Genomic DNA, 22,398 nt, shown 5'->3' with positions numbered 1-22,398 from the left:
TGCTGAAAATGTTTTTACAGATGGGTATAGTAATGGTAAAGCCTCTTCTGCTGGATCGAAAGGTAAAGTTTTTCAGACACCCTATACTTCTGCTCAAAGAGCAGAGCTTATAGTTGTAATTTAGGATTGACTGCTTTTGATATGCCTACTAATGTGATTTCTGATTCTTCATATGTAGTTCATTCTACACAGTTAGTTGAAAATGCTCAGCTACAATTCTACACAGATGAGCAACTGATGACTTTATTTCCCCAACTGCAAACACCAGTTACAAGTAGAATGCACCCTTTTAACATCACTCACATTAGGGCTTATACACCTCTTGCAGGACCTTTGACTGCAGGGAATCAAATGGATGATTGCCTAGTTGCTACTGCAATATCTAATGCTAGACACTTTTTCACAATTTAACCCATGTTAATGCCTCTGGTCTCACACACAGATACAGCATTACCTGAAAAGAAGCTAAAGCTATTATCCAGCGATGCTCAACTTGCCAAATGGTGCATTCCTCATCTTTTACAAGAGGACTTAATCCTTGAGGATTGGAACCTAATTCTCTTTGGCAAATGGATGTCACACATGTTCCCTCGTTTGGGAGGCTAGCTTAGGAACATGTATGTGTGGACACCTTTTCTCACTTTCGGCTATATGCCAATCAGGAGAGTCTTCTGCCTGTGTTAAACATCACCTTTTGCAGTGTTTTGCGGTGACAGGCATTCAGGCTTCTATTAAAACAGATAATGCTCCAGGCTATACTAGCAAAGCTCTAGCTACATTTCTCTCTATGTGGAATATTAAACACATTACTGGTATCCCATATAATTCTCAAGGACAAGTCATAGTGGAAAGAATGGATCTCTCCCTAAAACGACAACTGCAAAAGCAGAGAGCGGGAAACAGGGCCTAAGGGACTCTACATATGCAATTGAACTAGCATTATTGACTTAAAATTTTTTGAGCCTACCTAAAGACCAGATGCTATCAGCAGCTGGTTTCAGACCAAAGACAGAAGCAGAACAACTGGTTTGGTGGAGAGATCCGATAACAAAAAGTTTGGAAATAGGTAAAATAATACCTTGGGGTAGAGGTTATGCTTGTGTTTCTCCAGGACTGAATCAATAGCCAATTTGGGTGCCATCAAGGCATCTAAAGCCTTACTGTGAGCCAGATACCAAGGAAGAGGTTTTGGGAAGATCCCAAAGACCCACCGGTGGCAGCGTTGTCCAAGTTGATGCCGAAGAGGACCCCGACTGTCACAAGCAACACCCGTCGAATACAGTCACCTACCTGGGGACAGATCAAGAAGCTGTTGCAGATGGCAGAAGAAAACCTGAGGAAAGTAGGACAACCAGTCACAATGAGTAATTTAATGACAACTATGATAGTGGTGATCACCATTGCCGTGAGTATTCCTTCAGCAAGGGCTGATACAGTGAACAATTATACTTACTGGGCATATTTACCTTTTCCACTTCTACAGACTGTAACTTGGCTGGACCCCCCCACTGGAGGTATACACTAATGATAGCTCTTGGATGCTCGGTCCTACAGATGATAGAGGCCCATCTCACCCACATGAGAAAGGAACTGTTATATTTCTTTAGGATTTGAACATCTGCCTATCTGTTTGGGAAAGGCCACTAGTTGCCTACCCCCTCGCTATCAATCTCGGCTGGCAATGATGTCTGGATGTATCACTCTGTGGCACAGTTACACATGCTTTCTGGTCTCGGTATTTACCATAATGAATCTGCTCCTATAATTGAGGTATACCACCCTCAAAAACCTATTTGTAAACAGAATTGGACCTGGCCAGAAAAAATGAACATATTTGTTTGGGAAGATTGCATTGCAGAACAGGCAGAAGTGCTGCACAATGATTCCTATGGAATCATTATTGATTGGTCCCCTATGGGGATGCTTAGTATGAATTGCAACTCTCAGTCTGTGTGCCATGGCCACACTATGTTCAACTGGTCTGAACAAAACAGTCAGATGGTAGAAATGATAAGAAGTATGGCAAGAGTTCTTATTATCTGGAAACATGGCGGTATAGTGGTACCTCAACCTCACATGATATGGCCTGCTGTAGGAGCTAAACATAAGAATTTGTGGAAACTATTAATGGCTCATAATAAGATCAAAATGTGGGAAGGAAACTATACTATGCCATCACAATATAATTCTAATTACATTTTAGAACTTGTTGAAAACAATACAATTTGGATATAAAGTTGTGTTCACCCTCCTTTTCTGTTGGTAATGGGCGATCTAAAGTTTGACATCCCTAATTATCATGTAACTTGCCAGGAATGTAGATTGTTCTCTTGTGTGAACTCTTCCTTGTTTAATACTAATCATTCTATCCTAGTAGTGAGAGCTCGAGAAGGAGTATGGTTACTGGTGAAGCTTTCCCATCCTTGGGAAGCCTCTCCCTCTGTAGGTATTATTACTGAAATTCTTCAGAAAATTCTGAGATGCTCTTGGCGTTTCATTGCTACTTTAATCTTGATTATTATGGGACTGATCGCTGTCACAGCTACTGCGGCAGCAGCTGGAGTTGCGCTACATTCATCAGTGTAGACAGCAGATTTTGTAAATAAATGGCAAAAGAATTCTAGTCTGCTGTGTAACTCTCAAACTAAAATAGACCAAAAGATAGTTAATCAAATCAAAGATCTCCAACAAACTGTAATGTGGCTAGGAGACTGAGTAGCTAGTTTGGAATATAGAACATAGCTAAAATGCGACTGGAAGGAATACTTCTGACTTTTGTATCACTCCTCACCCTTATAATGAATCAGAACATGAATGGGAAAGGATAAAACAGCATCTAGGATACTCTACAAACTTGTCTTTAGGTGTTGCAAAATTTAAGAGAACAAATATTTAAAGCATCCCAGGCACACCTGACCTTAATGCCAGGAACTAGAGTGCTTGAAGGAGCTGCAGATGGATTGGCAGCCATAAATCCTTCAAATAGATAAAAACCCTCAGAGGCTCTGTGATTTCTATGATGGCTGTGCTCTTAATCTGTTGTCTTTGTGTAGTCTGCGGATGCGGATCCCTACTCCTGCGAGAAGCAGCTCACTGTGATAAAGCTGCCTTTGCTTTTATTGCCCTGCAAAAACAAGAAGGGGGACATGCTGGGAACAGGCCCCACAAATCTGGCCATAAACAGGCCATAAACAAAATCTCTGCAGCACTGTGACATGCTTGTGATGCCTATGACTCCCACGCTGGAGGTTGTTGGTTTACTGGAATGAGGGCAAGGAACACCTGGCCCACCCAGGGCAGAAAACTGCTCAAGGCCTTCCTAAACCACAAACAATAGCATGAGCAATCTGTGCCTGAGTGATCTTAGAACAGCTAAGGACATGTTCCTGCTGCAGATAACAAGCCAGAGCCTGTCCCTTTGTTTCCCATAAGAAGTGCTTTTAGCTAATGTTTTTTTTTTTTTTTTTTTTTTTTGAGACAGTCTCGCTCTGTCACCCAAGCTGGAGTGCAGTGGCCGGATCTCAGCTCACTGCAAGCTCCGCCTCCCGGGTTTACACCATTCTCCTGCCTCAGCCTCCCCAGTAGCTGGGACTACAGGCGCCCACCACCTCGCCCGGCTAGTTTTTTTGTATTTTTTAGTAGAGACGGGGTTTCACCGGGTTAGCCAGGATGGTCTCGATCTCCTGACCTCGTGATCAACCCGTCTCGGCCTCCCAAAGTGCTGGGATTATAGGCTTGAGCCACCGCGCCCGGCCAGTTAATCTATAATCTATAGAAATAATGCTTATCACTGGCTTGCTGTCAATAAATATGTGGGTCAAACTTCGTGTCCCTCAGCTCTGAAGGCTGTCAGCCCCTTGATCCCACTCTGCACTCTATTTCTGTGTCTTTTGTCTTCATTCTCTAGCGCTGCTGGGTTAGGGTCTCCATGACCGAGCTGGTCTTGGCATCATGTTCTGGAAACTATGAGAAAGGGAAGTATAGCCATTGTCAGTTTAGTAAAAACTGTTTTCACATTAGAAAAAAAACACGGCTTTGAATTGTGGTTGAAGTAAAGGAATGATTTCAAGACTGCACTGTGCAGTGTAAGTTAGCATTGTAGGATAACTAGGGGAGAGGACGCTTTGCACCAGACTTGAGCACAAACATCCGAGACAAATTAGTATGGAAGACTGAAGTACGAGAAAACTCTTGATTAACAGTGTATTTAGGTGTAGTGAAACTGGAAGTCTGTGAATGTTTGTTTTTTATGTGTGACAATTTAAAAAAGAAAAATTGAATGTTGAGGCTGGTTCAACACCTTTCCTTGCATAACCTTCAAGTTCTAAAATGTGATCATCAAAACAGCTTTATAATTAACTTTCTTCTTTTGATACTTTGGACTTCAGGTACAGAATATTGGATTAATCATAATCCTTGGTTCCAGACACTCTCAGCATTGGTTCCTACATGGCCTCTTTTAGTTTTCTAATATAAGCATCCTGACTCTAGTAACACCAAAAAAGCTGGAGCTTTGACCATATAGTACCACTTACTAGCGCATCCCTTGCCACCTCTCATCTAAGGGCATTTTTCTGAATTTTTTCATCATCACCATCCTGCTTTTTACATAAAATCTATCTACTGGCCGGACACGGCAGCTCACACCTGTAATCCCAGCACTTTCAGAGGCCGAGGCAGGCAGATCACCTGAGGTCGGGAGTTCGAGACCAGCCTGACCAATGTGGTGAAACCCCATCTCTACTAAAAATACAAAATTAGCCGGGCGTGGTGGCAGGTGCCTGTAGTCCCAGCTACTCAGGAGGCTGAGGCAGGAGAATCACTTGAACCTAGGAGGCGGAGGTTGCAGTGAGCCAAGATTGTGCCATTGCACTCCAGCCTGGGCAACAAGAGCAAAACTCCATTTTAAAAAAAAAATCTATTACATGCAAATGTATTTTGAAGTGAGCATGTTTCATTATTTTGAGACCAGTTTTGCTTACTATACTGTACTTCTTCCTGTATTTCTAAAACTTACTATACTTGACTTTTTTACATAATATGCTATTTTGTTGTATCACTATGGATCAGTTTTGGTTACTGTGTATTATTCCAGTGTATGAATATATCACATTATATTCATCCACTCTTTTTCAGTGGGGATTTGAAGACTTGTTTCTGGGATTTTGCTTTTGTAAACAGCACTATAGAACTTCGTGTAGTGGTCCCCCATGTATCTTTTTTCTGAGATGGAGTCTCACTCCATCGCCAAGGTTAGAGTGCAGTGGTGCGATCTCAGCTCACTGCAATCTCCGCCTCTTGGGTTCACACGACTCTCCTGCCTCAGCCTCCCCAGTAGCTAGGATTACAGGCACCCACCACAGCGCCTGGCTAATTTTTGTATTTTTAGTAGAAACAAGGTTTTACCATTTTGGCCAGGCCAGTCTCGAACTCCTGACCTCCTGATCCACCCACCTTGGCCTCCCAAAGTGCTGGGATTACAGGCTTGAGCCACCGCTCTGGGCTGTGGTCCCCCATTTATTTATGTGCAAGTTTTTCTTGGGTATGCACTTGGGAGTGCAATTTCTGGACTATTAGGTATGTAAAAATTCCACTTTAAAAGGTAATATGGTTCAAGGATTGAACCACTTTCCACTAACACCAGCAATGCAAGAGAACATGCATAAATCTGCCAACACTATATATTGACAGATTTTTAATTTTTTGATACTTGAATGGGTATAAAATGGTATCCCATTGTAGTCTTCATTTGCAGTGGAACTTCTCCCACCTTGTAACTTGTCTGTTCACATTCTTTGAAGATACTTTAATGCATTTCAGAGAATAAAATATCCTTTTCTTTTAAAAGACAAATTCATTAATAATACATTTATAGTATGCTTTGTGCCTTGAGAATTTTTTTTTTTTTGAGATGGAGTCTTGCTCTGTCACCCAGGTTGGAGTGTAGTGGTGCAGTATTGGCTCACCACAACCTCTGCCTCCGGATTCAAGCGATTCTCCTGCCTCAGTCTCCCAAGTAGTAGAGATTACAGGCACGTGCCACTGCACTTGGCTAATTTTTTTATTTTTTAGTAGAGACAGGGTTTCACCATGTTGGCCAGGTCTTGAACTAGTGATCTGCTCACCTCGGCCTCCAAATGATGGGATTACCGTTAGCCACTGTGTCTGGCCAAGAAGTCCTAAGATCCTAAGATCTAACAGGCAGTCATCTTTTTTCTCTGAGAGTTTTCAAGTTTTGTTTCACATTGAAGTACTTAACTTTTTCCTATGGCATAACAGGATTCTTCCTTTTCCGTACAGAAAACCAATTCTTCTAGCTCTAATTATTGAACAGTCTCCTTTCCTGAATGTAATATGCCACCTCTCTCTTTCCAAAGTTCAGTCCATGCACGGGCAATCTATTCAATTCGGATATCTGTCCCCATCAGCTAGTAATATGCTATTTTAACAAGCCTTCACAGTGAGTCCTGACATTTAGCAGGACAAGTCCCTGTCTCCCTGCTCTTTTCTGAAATGTTCTAGCCTTTTGCTCTTTTTAACTTTTACTTTTAGAATCAACTAAACAAGCTCCACGAAAAAAAAACAAGTGGAATTTTGATTGGTATTACCTTGAATCTATGCCTATTGAGGGACAAATGACTTTTTTTGATACTGTCTTCCTATCCACTAACATCTATTTACTGAGTTCTTATCCCTTAATGTTTTAGAATTCTTTCTTGACGAGGCCATCAACATATATTGTCAATTTCCTAGGTAACCAAGATTCTGATATTATTGTCAAATGGTGTTTCCTGGTTTTCTAGGTAACTGGTGTAAATAAATGCAACTGTCTTCTAAAAACTAATGTTGTATCTAGCTACCTAACTAAACCCTATTATTTCTAGTAATTTCATGATTTTTCTATAAAAACAATAATGTGCAAATAAGTGCTACCTCTTTTCTTAATCATTTTTCTATCTTGTCTTGCTCCACTGATTATAATCTCCAACACAATTTTGAATAGTAAGCAGTAATAGTGGGCAGTCATCTTTGTTTCTGACTTTAAAAGGAAGTTCCTCTTTTTAATTGATGCTTGCTTTTGCATTCATTTGGCTAGTTTATTTCACACAGAACTATCAGCTTAAGGAAATTCCTTTCTAGTCTTAATTTATCAAGTTTGATTTTTCTTATCACAAATGGGTGTTAAATTTTATTACTTTACCTGAATCTATTAAGATAGTTGTAACAGTTTATTCTCTTTATAATCTGTTAATGTGATCAATTTACAGATTTTGATAATTAAACCATAGTTTATTTAAACAGAACACGCCAATAATTTTAAACTCAGAAATTTATATTGTAAAATTATTGCCTTCATCTGTTTCATATGACATTTCATGTTTAAAAATGTTTGGCTACCAGACACATTTGAAAACCATGGGACAAGTTATCTTTCACAGGGTCTTTCTACTCCGCAATTCTACAACTGCCCTGCAGCTTGAATTATACTCTTAAAATTTCTCTAATCCTACAAGAAAAAGCTTCTATTAGATGTTATTTCAGTATGACAGTGTAGAAAAGGGAATCAGACAAGGACTAAAAAATACATTTAAGTAACAGAGAGGAGTGCTTGCCTTTGAAGATATGCTGAGGTCTTCAATTCAGAGGAATACAAAATTACAATTTATGATCATTAGCTTAGTCACAAATAGATGTGAGACAAATAATGGCAGTTCTCTTACAAAATGAGGAAAGCAGAAAACTAAAAGACCAAGAAATAAAATTAACTACCAGAAAGAAAAAGAGAAAAAGTAATACAAGGGAGCATTCTGGTTTTCCTTTTTATTTAATCAAAGACTGGTGAATAAACATAAATACAGCACAATTACTTCAGATCATTCTTCACATTGTGTACACACAAACCCATGAACATAATCTGAAAGAAACCTGTAGACAGCAATGAAATGCAGACAGCTTTTTCTTCCCTCGCTCAAAAAAAAGTTTAAACACACAAACTTAGAATCTCATCAGCACACACTCTCTTGTGACAAATGATTCAGACATAAATAGTGGGCGCAAAGAAACTATATGCTAGCATATGAATAACCTTTGTTAATGAAAAAACAGAAGCAGCCATAATGATTAAGATACATTCAGTTACTGATAACTAGTTGTGCCCTAAAGGGCATTATCAAAAGAGAAATCGTGCTGCAGAGAAAAGCGATATATACATACACAATGAGAAAATAAACTGCAAGATTAATGCATGCATGTTTAATACTGGAAAAATCACAGCCCTCCAAAATTTCTGCACATTTGTTATAAAAGCCCTCTGCACTCAACTAAAATTAAAATGATCTTAAAAGGATAATACTTGTAAAGTTTAAGTCTTCTCAGCCACAGAAATTGCAATGGAAATAAATGTTCAGAGTCATTTTCAAAACAAAACCAAAACAAAACCAAAACAAAAATCTATTCTTCTGATGACATGCAAGACACACTGCTCTACATTCCCAATGACTAGGAAAAAAAAAACCTCAAGTCAATTTTTAGTTTGCAGATGCTCAGGGATTTTGTATTCCAGCAGGAGTTCAAATCTTTTGGATCTTTTCGCCAACAACTACTGGATTTTCTTTTCTGATTTTCTCAGCAGCATCAGCTTTGTAATTGTAAGAGCAATTGTGTACATCTGAGTAACGGTGTACACCACAGTAAACATTTCCACACCGGCATTCAAACCCTGAAAATGGAGTAATACACATACATGAGTTGAAGGATGAAATATTAAGGTCTTTGGCATACTTAATACTGAGCAGCACAATATATTTAGGGCAGCAATGTAAACTAAAGAATCATTCTAAATACACTGTCTCACAAACTACATTCTTATTCACTACCTGAGAGCTTCATTTCTTGTTCCTATCTACAAACGTAGGTTTGCCCTAGAGCAAGTCTCCTCTGAGCTGGTTTCTTCACCTGTGATATGGCAACAATTACTTCTTAACAAAAACACAGTTGCTAGGTTGAAAATGTAAAACATTTTTCAAATCCAGACACTACAATGTGAGAATAAGCCTACTGTCAGAAGGCAGTCTTGGCATTTATTTAAGAAAGATCAAATAATGCTTCTGAAAGAACTGTTAACAAAGAACACAGCTTCAATATTTGCTTTACTCTGCTAACCTCCAATGGAGATATGAACTGCACTGCAGTTGAGAAGAGCATGGGATCTAGAATCTGACGGCCTCATTGTGAATCTACTGACTAATAATGAAGGCAAATTTGCCTCTCTGAACCTGAGTTTCTCCATCTGTAATTTTGGAATAATAATAAGTAAGGATTAAATGAGGAATGAATTTAATGCTGAACATATGGTAAAACACACAATAAATGCTACTTTAAGAAAATGCCTGGAGTTAAAGCCAAAATCAAGATGTAATGGGTGCGGCCAGTCTTTATATAAAACTGGTCCTGCTCCCCCAAATTAGAATTTTATGGTATGATACAATTGTTGGAAATGGAGCACAGGAATCAATATTTTAAACACTAATATTTGATGTTAACCTCCATTGCTACATTTTTAACTTCAAAGACATATTTGTAACTTAATAATGAATTTAAAATGAAGCAAACACCACCGTATTAGACTGATGGATTGGACAAGATGAAAATTACTAAATCTCACCCTTCTAATCATGAAGTCTGAGGGTTTGTGAGATTTACAAAGGCTTTTTTTTTTTCTTTTTCTTTTTGAGACGGAGTCTCACTTTGTCGCCAGGCTGGAGTGCAGTGGCCCGATCTCGGCTCACCACAATCTCCGCCTCCTGGGTTGAAGCCATTCTCCTGCCTCAGCCTCCCGAGTAGCTGAGATTACAGGTGCACGCCACCACACCCAGCTAATTTTTGTATTTTTAGTAGAGACTGGGTTTCACCATGTTGGCCAGGATGGTCTAGGTCTCCTGACCTTGTGATCCGCCTGCCTCAGCCTCCCGAAGTACTGGGATTACAGGCGTGAGCCACTGTGTCCAGCCCTAGAAAGGCTATCTTTAATATTAAATACATATATTTTTAAATGTCTTATATGTATATATAGTATATATATATTTGCTTATATATATATTGCTTATATATATATTGCTTCTCTGGGGGCTATATATATACACACACACACACACACACACACTTTTCTTTTTTTGACACAGGGTCTCACTCTATCACTCAGGCTAGTACGAAGTGGTGCAATCATAGCTCACTGCAGCCTCGACCTCCTGGGCTCAAGCAATCCTGCCATCTCAGCCTTCTGAGTAGCTGGGACTACAGGTACATGCCATAATGCTCAGCTAATTTTTAAAATTTTTTTGTAGAGACTGAGTCTATGTAGTCCAGGCTGGTCTTGAACTCCTGGCCTCAGGTGATCCTCCCACCTTGGCCTCCCAGTGCTGGGAATACAGGTGTGAGCCACTGCACTGGGCCACATTTGTATTCTTTAAATATACATGTGCTAAGGTATGGGTAAATCTGAAACATCTTTTTAAATTTTCTCTTTTAAAGATGAGGTCTCATTATGTTGCCCAGGCTGAGCCCGAATTCCTGGCCTCAAGCAATCCTCTCACCTTGGCCTCCCAAAGTGCTGGGATTATAGGAGTGAGCCACTATGCCTGATCTTGAAGTATCTTTGATATTAAACTCTAACTTCCTTTCTTTTTCATCTCCAACCCATTACTTAACCAGAAATAATCTTCCTAAAGCAAAGCTCCGCTCAAAATCTTACCTACTCTTTTCTGTAAGTTCAATTTTTATGCAAAGTATTCAGCACAATGCCTGGCACATGGTCAACAATACATTTTAACTATCTATAGCTGCAACTACTTTCCAACTAATCACAGTACAGCTGATCCTTGAAGGATGCCAGGTTTAGGCATGCAGACCCCTCTACAAGTCAAAAATCCATGTATAATTTTATGTTTCCCCAAAACTTGAGCTATTAATAGCCTATTAACCAGAAGCTTTACTGGTAACATAAATAGTCGACTAACACATATTTTGTATTATATGTTTGTATATTATTAATATATAATGTATTCTAATAATAGAGTAAGCTAGAGAAAAGGAAATATTAAGAAAATCACAAGGAGAAAATATATTTACTATTAAGTGAAAGTTGATCATCATAAAAGACTTCATCCTTGTCTTCACATTGAACAGGTAGAAGAGGGGTTGGTCTTGCTGTCTCAGGGTTAGCAGAAGTGGAGAAGGTAAAAGGGGAGGCTGGAGACGCAGACATACTTGGTGTAACTTTATGGAAATACAATGTAATTTCTGACTTTTCTGCTTTTTTGTTTCTCTAAAAATGTTTCTACATGGTACGGACATCCTTTTTCCACCATTTGCTTTAGTTTTAGTTCTCATATCACCGAAGAGCCCATGTTGCAAAAGAAGTGAAAAGCAGTCTTGAATAATCAGACCCCTTCTGTCAGACTGTCTAGCGTCAATTTGTTTTCTGGCACTGCTTTTCCTATGTCTTCTTCCTCACTGTCTGGCAGTGGTTTGGAAGCAGCGATCTCCATCAAGTCATCTTCTGTTAATTCTTCTGGTTTGGTGTCTATTAGCTCCTGAATGTCTCCAAGATCCCTATCTTGAAATCCTTAACCCCCAACCTTTCTTGCCATATCCACAATCTCTACCATGATTTCCATACTGTGAAGTCACGCACAACATCTGGACACAGTTTTCTCCTGCAATAATTTGTTTCAGGCTTCATAGCTTTCACATCTTTTTCTAAACAACAATGGTATCTTCAATGGTATGATGCTCCCTCTGTTGGGGTTCTCTTCCATAGCACTGACAATCTTTTCCATAGAGTACCATGTGTAATGTGCCTGAAAGGTCTTTATGACCCCTGACATAGAGACTGAATTAGAGATGCTTCTCTGGTGGCAAGCGTATCACTTCGACACCTTCAGGGCTGAACTCAAGAGGTTCTGGGTGGCCAGGGGCAACTGTCCAATATCAAAACAACTTTAGGCCAGGAGCTATGGCTCATGCCTGTAATCCCAGCACTTTGGGAGGCTGAGGTGGACGGATCACCTGAGATCAGGAGTTTGGGACCAGCTTGGCCAACAGGGTGAAACCCTGTCTCTACTAAAGATACAAAGAAATTAGTTGGGCATAGTGGAGTACGCCTGTAATCCCAACTACCAGGGAGGCTGAGGCATGAGAATCGCTTGAACCCAGGAGGAGGAGGTTGCGGTGAGCAGAGATTGCGCCACTGCACTCCAGCCTGGGCGACAAGAGTGAAACTCCACCTCAAAAACAAACAAAAAAAACAAAACAAAACCCAACAACTTTGAAAGGCAGTCCCTTACTGGCAAGGTACTTTCTGATTTCAGGGACAAAACATTAATGTAACCAATTACGAGAAAGAGTTCATATTGTTTAGGTGTTCTTGTTGTATAACCAAAAGACTGGCCGCTGGTGTTTATCTTTTTCCCTTCAAGACTCGGGTTAGCAGCTTTATAGGTAAGGGCAGTCCTGATCATAAACCCAATTGCATTTGCGCAAAACAGTAGACTATCTCTTCCTGCCTTAAGTCCTAGTATTCACTTTTCTTATTTATAAATGTCTTTGTGACCTTTTTCTTCCAGAATAGGGCACTTTTGCCTGCATTAAAAACTTGTCCAGGCAGATACTCTTTCTCCAACTACTTTATATAGTTTGGGAACTTTCTTAATGTAGTTTGGGAACTTGCTGCCTCTTTTTTGGCAGAAGCTGTTTCTCCTGTTATCTTGACTTTTTTTAAGCCAAACCTTTTCCTCAAATTACCAAACCAGCCAGGTGCGGCAGTTCCAGTCTATAATCCCAGCACTTTGGGAGGCTGAGGTGGGCGAATCACCTGAGGTCAGGAGTTTGAGACCAGCCTGGCCAATGTGGTGAAACCCTGTCTCTACTAAAGAAATACAAAAATTAGCCAGGCATGGTGGCGCACAACCTGTAATCACAACTACTTGGGAGGGTGGGGCAGGAGAATTGCTTGAACCCAGGAGGCAGAGGTTGCAGTGAGCCAAGATAGTGCCACTGCACTCCAGTCTGGATGACAGAGCAAGACTCCATTTCAAAAAAAAAGAAAAAAATCAAACTACCCTTTGCTGGCATTAAAGTCTCCAGTTTTAGAATCTAAAAGTTGTCACGTAATGACTTCACTTTTTCTTGAATCATAGTATGCCTTTCTTTATAGCAGTCCTGCACCCACATAAAAACTGCATTGTCAATACAAAATAAAAAGGTATTGCATAAAAATGTACAAGGTTTTTGTGCCTGCTGGCATAGCTGCAGAGACGGCTTCACAAATTTCCTTTTTTTTAAACAACAGTCCTTACACTGAATTCATTTATACTGAAATGGCAGACATCACTCATTTTTCTTGAAATGGCAGAATAGCAGCTGCAGACATTAATCTATGGTACATACCAAGCAATTCAACATTTTCTTGTAATGTCAGACTTTTCTCTTCTTATTGGGAGCACTTCCAGTATCAGTACTGGCACTTTGTATGAGTCTTATGGTATTATTCAAAGTTTACAGTATGGTATTAAACACGATGAAAAATACATGAGAACCACAAAAGATTACCTTTTACTGTGGTAGGCAATTTACTACAGAGACAAACTGCTGAAACAGAGGTGATCAGTGATGATTAAAATGCATGGCATTTTAAGTGGATACTTGCAGCACCTGAACTCACTGCAATAGCAATAGGAGGTGGCTATGAAATTATTAGAGAAGTACAGTATATACTACAGTAACTTTTTGCCACTATCACTTAATACTGCTTTACATTTGTTTACATTTCTCGACTATGAATGGCTTCATGTATGATCTGCATTTGTATAAGCAAGTTTTGATAAACTTTTAATTTTTTTAACAGATTTGTGCATATTCTGTGGTAGCAAATGATAAAATACACAAGTATCTACACGTTTTACACATTCAAGACTTGTCCAACTTCTCTTAATAAAAACATGTATTTCTAGGCTATACAGTTCATCTGTGAGTTTTTTCCAATTGCTGCAAATCTCCAAAAAATTTTCCAATATATTAGAAAAAACTATAAGTGGACCCCTACAACAGTCCCATGTTGTTCAAGGGTCAACTGTATATGTTTTTAGTCTTATTGCTTTATTCCTGTTGGATTGCAGTACACGACACTCTTGTTCACATATTATGTGCTATTCAGCAACATTCCCCTATTTATGGTTCCTGCACATGCCCTATTCATTTTCTTCAAGTTATTCTTTCTGCCTGAAATGCCCCTATTTCCATCAGTTATAGGTCCTACTCACTGTTCAAGACACGCTGAAACATTCTGCCTTCATGATCCTTTCCTTGCTGGGCCTCTAAGAACCACCATTTTTAATTGTAAATTAGTTACTCTCATCCCTGAATTCCCAGAGCAATCTGACTGCACTTCATGTACTTTCTTTGCTAAATGCTTTTGAACAATTCTTTCTCCCGCCCACAACCATTTGCATCTGATAGCTATGTTACAGTAGCCAACATTATCGATTACTTACTGTGTGGCAGCACTGGGCTGGGCTAACTGCTTACATGTCTTAACTCACTGAACCCACACAACAATGTATGGTTAGCCCTATTTTATATACAGAAAGTACTTCCAGTTTACTAAGTACTTCAAAATATTCTCTCCTTGAAAGCAGGAGCCACATCTTTGACCTTTCACAGAACCTGGCACACTAACCTTACTTGTCTAATATTTCTAAATTCAACTGAAATAAACTTTTTTTTTTTTTAAAAAAAAAGCTATTCATTTCACTTTTAGGTGTATAATCAAAGCTATTTTTATTTCCTTAAGAAAATTCAGAAGCTGAAGTATAGCCAGTATTAGCTCTCAAGGGAACAGGAACAATCTTAATTGAAGTCAATAATAGTAAGCTATGCATTACTATAAAACAGTATCTTAATTTTAAACATTTGATTTAGGTCCTTACCAGTAAGTCCCACTTTCTTCCTGCACATGAAACAGCGATTCTTTTTTTGTTTTGGTTTTTCAAGAGACTTGCTTTGCTCTTCAGATGGCTGCTGTGCCGTGTCTGATACTGAAGCTGACAAAAATAGGAAGGTGGCAAAATTTAATTATTCTGTAAGATTTTGCTATTCCTCATCCCACCCTCCCTAGTCTATTATTCAGAGGATACTGAGGAATTAATTAGCACAGAAAACTAGTCATTTAATTACAAAGTTGTTTACAAAAATAGGACCCCTTTTTGTTAAATTTATGTATAGAAAATGAATAAATAATGCATTTCTATCTAGAAAATAATCTAGAACATGTAATGATATATTGACAGTGGTTTTCTAGACTTTCTTCTTTAGGTTTTAACTGTATTTTCTAATTTTTCTAGTAACTAAATATTTAATCAATAAAAGGCACATAAACAAATACTACTTGAATATTCTAAGGGAGTGTGCAAGAAAACAGCCATATGCATGGGTCAGAATGACATAGGTTTCTCAGAGAACAAGGAGGGAAAAGGTGAAACCAAGATTCTGTGGAATATTAAGTATGTTTAAAGTTCCCAGAATGTTTCACATAAAGCACTTTAAATGTTAGAAATAAGGCAAATTGAAGCAAAGAAGCTTTAAAATGTTATAAGATAATAAGTTGATGCATTTATGTATGGAAACCAAAGCCAGATTTACCAAGATTCGGGTTAAATTACTACTCTGAAATCTTGACATGACTCCCTCCCGTTGCTAACCACTCTGGCCCTCATAAATGCTGCTGCGAGTCAGAATCATGTAATATGACCTTGCAGACATGTCATTTTGCTCTAAAATGGTGGAATTTGCCATGGATCAAATTCTTAACCTCTTCAGTTTCATCACCAGCCAGACTTTCCCCAGGAATCCACTCTCCATTAATCTACACTGGGAATATGCCATGTACCTTTGCTCACACTTCTTAAAATCTATTCCAAAGGATTTCCTTTTTTTCCCCCATTTGATCTAGGTCCTCTTCTTTTTCAAGATCAAGGTCAAATACCCTTTCCTTGTCTCAATTCTCTGTAGCTTCTCACTCTGATTTTCCTTAACACCTTTTCCAAACACCGGGTACCTCACGAGTTCCCTCTTCAATCCACGCTTCACACATTGCACCCAATCATCTGCCTTAAGTGAAAATCTAATGGTGTTCCCTCTGATGTTTAGAATTCTTCAATGGCTCCCAACTAACTCCCAGGATAAAGCCCAGAGGTCTTTCATGATTTTCTTCATCCTTCTTTCTCTAGCCTCATCTCTCACTATTTCTCAACGGTACCCCCATGATTCAGCCATATGGAAGTACTTGCAGTTTCCCTGGACATATCAAATTCTCTTTTGCCTCTGGGCTCTTGGGTAAGTTATGCTTTCCATACAAAATACTCTTTCTATGCCCCTTCTGTCCCTCTTTTTACCAGGCTAACTCTAACTTGTTTTTCTTGTTTAAGCTTATATAATCAGCTCTTCCTCCACTGCCTCTCCCACAACTTTGGGGTAGGAAACCCTACTACATATAGCACTTTTCATATTAAAATTCCCTCACTGGCTCAACCTGGTTTAACTTTGAATTCTTTGAGGGGAGACATCTGTCCTATTTATCCCATTATCAGTGCCTATCCCAGTGTTTCCAACCACATAGCAGGCACTCAACAATAAGTATCTGTTGAACTGAATTACTTACCTATATGTGCCTCATTTCCCCAACTACACTGTAAGGCCGTTGAGAAGAAGGATGGTTACCTTATTCCCCATCTGAATCTCCAGTCCCATCACAGTGAACTACACATAATACATGCTCAGACATTTACTGTGATTCTAACCTGCTTATGTTAACATCATTATCTCATATTTTAACAAAAGATGACAAAAGGCAAATACCACAAACAAGTAAATGTGCACTAATGACAAACTCTATAGCATGTTACTCCACTCAGACATGCTGAAATCAGACAGGAGACAGTTCTAGTAATACCCTGTGAACATATTATTTTTGAAACAGAACACAGACACATCAAACCTTTTATTTTCAATGAATAAATATTCCTAGAATGTAAGCTCCACGAGGGCAGGGGCTGAATGTCTTGTTTAATGTTTATCCCCAGCTCCTACAACAGTATCAGATAAGCCTATCTGGCTATACATACAGACTAAAAAACAGCTTAATTTGCAATCAGAAATGAAACTATTGTATTTATTGGTTTTGAAATCTATAAGCCATAATATCTAACCTGTTCTCCAAAAACAGTCTGATAATTCAAAAAGACCCATTTAATGGCAGTAACACTATCACAAGATTATAGTTTTAACAAAACTGGTTTAACTACTGAGACACAAATTTGAATGGGATCTGGAAATGGAGAAGTGAAAATACATCTATCTTCTACACATACAAATGCTACTGCATATCTCAAAAGACATTTCACAGTTTTAACCCTAAAGCCCCAAAGGCGGTGAATGGTTTCTTTTTAACTGAGGCAAATGCACAGTCTTTAAAGTGAAGGATCGGAAGGCTATCTAAAAGCTTATATGCTACAACTAAAATGTGGGGCCGATAAATGTTGATTATATACCCATGAGGCTAAGATAACCTCAGCTTACCTGAAACTAATAGCTGATAACCTGAATTTCAACAGTCACCAAATGAATTCACGGACAAGATGATACAGTATTATTTTTAAAAGTCTATGATTCCCAGAAATTATCCAGTTTCCTCAGTTTTTATGTGAGTTTTAAGACCAAAGAATACCTTATCAAATTCCAAACAACCTTTCTAGCTTTAGTTTCAACATATAACTGCCTGAACTGACCACTTCAGCAACGGGTTTTTTCACTCTTTCTCAAATTTCATTTTTCCTACCTATATGCATTTGCACTCACAAGTTATCCTCCAGCAAAGCTGTGTTGGGGTGGTGGGGAGATATAATTTACACACCATAAAAGTCACCCTTTAAAGTATACAATTCAGTGGTTTTTATTATATTCACAAGGTTATAAAACCATCACCACTATTTGGGAGGCCAAGATGGGCGGATCACGAGGTCAAGAGATCCTGGCTAACACAGTGAAACCCCGTCTCTACTAAAAAAAAATACAAAAAACTAGCCGGGAGAGGTGGTGGGCGCCTGTAGTCCCAGCTACTCGGGAGGCTGAGGCAGGAGAATGGCGTAAACCCAAGAGGCGGAGCTTGCAGTGAGCTGAGATCCGGCCACTGCGCTCCAGCCTGGGCTGCAACAGAGCGAGACTCTCTGCCTGAAAAACAAAAACAAAAACAAAAACAAAAACAAAAAAACCATCACCACTATCTAGTTTCAGAACATTTAAGTCACATTAAAGGAAAACTCTACTCATTAGCAATTACTCCCCACTTCCCACAGTTTCTGGCAACCACTAATCTTTCTGTATGACTAGCCTATTTTAGACATTCTATATAAATAAAGTCATACAACATGTAGCCTTTTGTACCTAGCTTCTTTTATTCAGCATATTTTCAAGGATCATTCATGCTGTGGCATGTATCAGAATATCCTTCCTCTTTGTGGCTGAATATTCTACTGTACGAATATACCACATTTTTTTTTATCCAATCATCTATTTACAGCCACCTGAGTAGTTTCTATTTATTATGGATAATGCTGCAACGAACATTTGTGTACAAGTTTTTGTGTGGACATATGTTTTCAATTCTCCTAGGAATCAAGAGCAAAATGCTGGGTCATATAACAATTCTTTTTAATTTTTTGTGGAGCTAGCAGATTGTTTTCCAGTGTATCTGGCACCATTTGATACTCCCACCAAGGCAGGAGGGCTCCAATTTTTCTACATCCTTGACAATACTTAGTCATTGATTAGAGTCATCTGAGTGAGTATGAAGTGGTGCCTCATGACTTCCATTTCCCTAATATCTAATGATGTTGAGCATTTTTGTTTTTTTTTTGTTTGTTTGTTTTTTTGAGACGGAGTCTTGCTGTGCTGCACAGGCTGGAGTCTTGCTCTGTTGCACAGGCTGGAATGCAGTGGCACAATCTCAGATCACTGCAACCTCCACCTCCCAGGTTCAAGCAATTCTCCTCTGCCTCAGCCTCACAAGTATCTGGGACTACAGGCGCATGCCATCACGTCCAGCTAATTTTCCTATTTTTAGTAGAGATGGGGTTTTACCATGTTGGCCAGGCTGGTCTCCAACTCCTGACTACAGGTGATCCGCGTGCCTCGGCCTCCCAAGGTGCTGGGATTACAGATGTGAGCCACTGCACCCGGCCCTGTTGAGCATCTTTCAATGTGTTTATTGGAAACTTGTATATATTTTCTGGAGAAATGTCTATTCAAATTCTTTGCTTATTTTTAAAATGGGTTTTCTATTGTTGAATTGTAATTATTTCTTTATGTATTCTTATCACATATATGATTTGCAAGTATTTTTCTCTCATTCTGTAGGCTGGTTTTCCACTCTTATTTTTTGAGAGAGGGTCTCATTCTGTCACCCAGGCTGAAGTGCAGTGGTGCGTTAACGGTTCACTGAGGCCTCAACATCCCAGGCTCAAGTGATCCTCCCACTTCAGCCTCCCTCCCCAGTAGCTGGGACTACAAGTGTGCACCACCATACTCGGCTATTTTTTGTTCAGACGGGGTTTTGCCATGTTGCCCAGGCTGGTCTCAAACTCTTGAGCTCAAGTGATCTGCCCACCTTGGCCTCCCAACGTGCTGGGATTACAGGCATAAACCACAGCGCCTAGTTGTTTTTCCAGTCTTTTAAGCGAAAATCTTTATTTTGATGTAGCTCAATTTATCTATCTTTTCTTTGGTTGCTTGTGGTTAAGGTGCCGTATCTAAGAAACCACTGCCTAAACCAAGATCACAAAAATTTATACCTGTTTTAAGAGTTTTATAGTTATCTTATATTTGTTTTAGGTCGTTCATGTATTTCGGGTGAATTTTTGTATATGGTATGAGGTAGGAGTCCAATTCATTCTTTCGAATGTGAATATGAGGTTGTTCCTGAATCATTTGTTTAAAAGATTATTCTTTTCCCATCAAATGATTTTGGCACCACTGCTGGAAGTCAATTGCCCATAAATATAATAAGAGTTTATTTCTGGACTCTCAGTTCTATTCCACTTACCTTTATGACTATCCTTATGCTGGTACAACACAGTCTTGATTACTGCAGCTTGTATTCAATTTAGAAGCCAGGAATTGTCAGTCCTCCAACTTTGTTCTTTTTCAAGATAGCTTTGGCTATTCTCACTCATTCTTTAGAATCAGAAGAACTGCCTGATTTTTTAAACCCATACAGCCTTCCTAAATCAGTCCAAAGAGACTGTTCCCCCTCTGATTTCTCGAACCAATGATTTGACAATTCAACTTTGTATAAAGTCAGAAACCCTCAGAGTAGGAAAGAGCCTGAGAATTCTAGTTCATCCTGCCACTTAGCACAGAATTCCCCTCTATACGTTCTCTAACATCAACTCGTTTTTCCTAGAATGCTTCAGTGATGTAGACCTTACCATCTTAACATATGATATCATTCTAGTGTTGGAAAGCTTCAAAATTCTCTTACTCTAGGCCTCCTACAACTCCCAAATCACTCGGGCAATATAAAGAATACCTTCTGCAGCTTACAAAGCTCATCCAAACTCCATTATCTCAGTATCTTTTAATACCCGGTAAGAGGGACATACTTATCATTCTCTTTTAAGAGTAATGAAAGTAGGCCGGGCGCGGTGGCTCAAGCCTGTAATCCCAGCACTTTGGGAGGCCGAGACGGGCGGATCACGAGGTCAGGAGATCGAGACCATCCTGGCTAACCGGTGAAACCCCGTCTCTACTAAAAAAAATACAAAAAACTAGCCGGGTGAGGTGGCGGGCGCCTGTAGTCCCAGCTACTCGGGAGGCTGAGGCAGGAGAATGGTGTGAACCCGGGAGGCGGAGCTTGCAGTGAGCCGAGATCGCGCCACTGCACTCCAGCCTGGGCGACAGAGCGAGACTCCGTCTCAAAAAAAAAAAAAAAAAAAAAAAAGAGTAATGAAAGTAAGGCTCAGTGAAGTTAAGCAGGCATATCAAGATAGGAAAATAGAACTTATGAATCCAAATTCAGTATTTTTCTACTATGACTCAAGATCTGAGGGACTAAGAGGTTGACCAAATTTATGCATATTCTTCAATTTTAGAGTGTAACAAAATGCTTCAATTAGTTCTTTCTTTTTAATCTAAAAGTCATCTTTTTTTTACAGTATTAACTTGTAAGTACCTTTAAAAACCTAAGTACCTTTAAAAAGTACCTAAGTACTTTTTAACCTAAAAATCATTCAAATCATGTATGAAAAATGGGGCCTATACAATTTCTCCTAATATGGCATCAGGACCACCTTTTGAAGTGATATACTCAGGGCTAAGTGGAATAAACGGTATTGTTTTCCATACACCACAAATGGAAATAAAAACACTTTTATACACAAATGGTATAAAACACTTCATATGTATTATGATAGTTTGCCAGTCTCTGACCTTTATTCTTTGTCAGACTTCTGTAAGTACTATTGTATTCTTTTTTTTTTTTTTTTTTTTGAGACGGAGTCTCGCTGTGTCTCCCAGGCTGGAGTGCAGTGGCGCGATCTCGGCTCACTGCAAGCTCCGCCTCCCGGGTTCACGCCATTCTCCCGCCTCAGCCTCCCAAGTAGCTGGGACTACAGGCGCCTGCCACCACGCCCAGCTAGTTTTTTGTATTTTTAGTAGAGACGGGGTTTCACCATGTTAGCCGGGATAGTCTCGATCTCCTGACCTCGTGATCCACCCGCCTCGGCCTCCCAAAGTGCTGGGATTACAGGCTTGAGCCACCGCGCCCGGCCCAGTACTATTGTATTCTTAAGCTTTATACATTTTTTTCACTGCCAACATTTTAAAATTTGTTCTATCATAAGACATAAAGAACATCTTCATGATTAGCATCCTGTTTTCTTCCTTCCTATCTCTGTCAAAACTGCTCAAAACTGCCATGTAATCTTTGCTTCTTGAAATTATCCTTTGGCAACTATGACCCAAAACTAACCAGGATCTAGATGGTTTCTTCCTCGGCTCCTTTGCTGGCTCATCCTCCTGCTTACTCCCTTGTGTTTAAACTATTTTTCAACCTATGACAAGGGCTTCTAAATTTCAGGCATAATACCGACTACTACACACACTTAAATACCTACTCTCTATACAATCTCCAAATGAGCTTTTTCAACTTTGAAATCTGATCATTTGAAACACACTATACCTAAAACTTTGTCTAACCAAATCACCTTATTCAGCTTCCCTGTCTAAAAAGCAACCACACCACTGCCACTATGATAAAACTGAAAGCTTTGACAATACTCTTGTCTCATT

The 22,398-nt window shown here is 39.3% G+C and overlaps 1 protein-coding gene across 8 annotated transcripts in view; it reads right to left on the bottom strand.

Annotated features, from left to right (window-relative positions):
• Nucleotides 1–7,806: 7,806 nt before the first annotated feature.
• Nucleotides 7,807–22,398, bottom strand: part of ZFAND6 (zinc finger AN1-type containing 6) — an 83,004-nt gene continuing 68,412 nt past the window's right edge. For all 8 annotated transcript variants that reach the window (XM_008015678.3, XM_008015674.3, XM_073012382.1 and 5 more), the window contains 2 exons: nt 14,985–15,098; nt 7,807–8,719 (listed from right to left, as the gene is read on the bottom strand). In XM_008015678.3, coding sequence (XP_008013869.1) covers nt 8,571–8,719; nt 14,985–15,098 — 263 coding nt within the window. In that variant the 3' untranslated portion in view covers nt 7,807–8,570. The remainder of the gene's footprint in view (nt 8,720–14,984; nt 15,099–22,398) is intronic.

This window comes from Chlorocebus sabaeus, chromosome 26 (assembly GCF_047675955.1).
Source record: "Chlorocebus sabaeus isolate Y175 chromosome 26, mChlSab1.0.hap1, whole genome shotgun sequence".
In the NCBI taxonomy this organism is placed as follows: Eukaryota; Metazoa; Chordata; class Mammalia; order Primates; family Cercopithecidae; genus Chlorocebus; species Chlorocebus sabaeus.
This window is presented reverse-complemented; position numbering and strand designations above follow the sequence as displayed.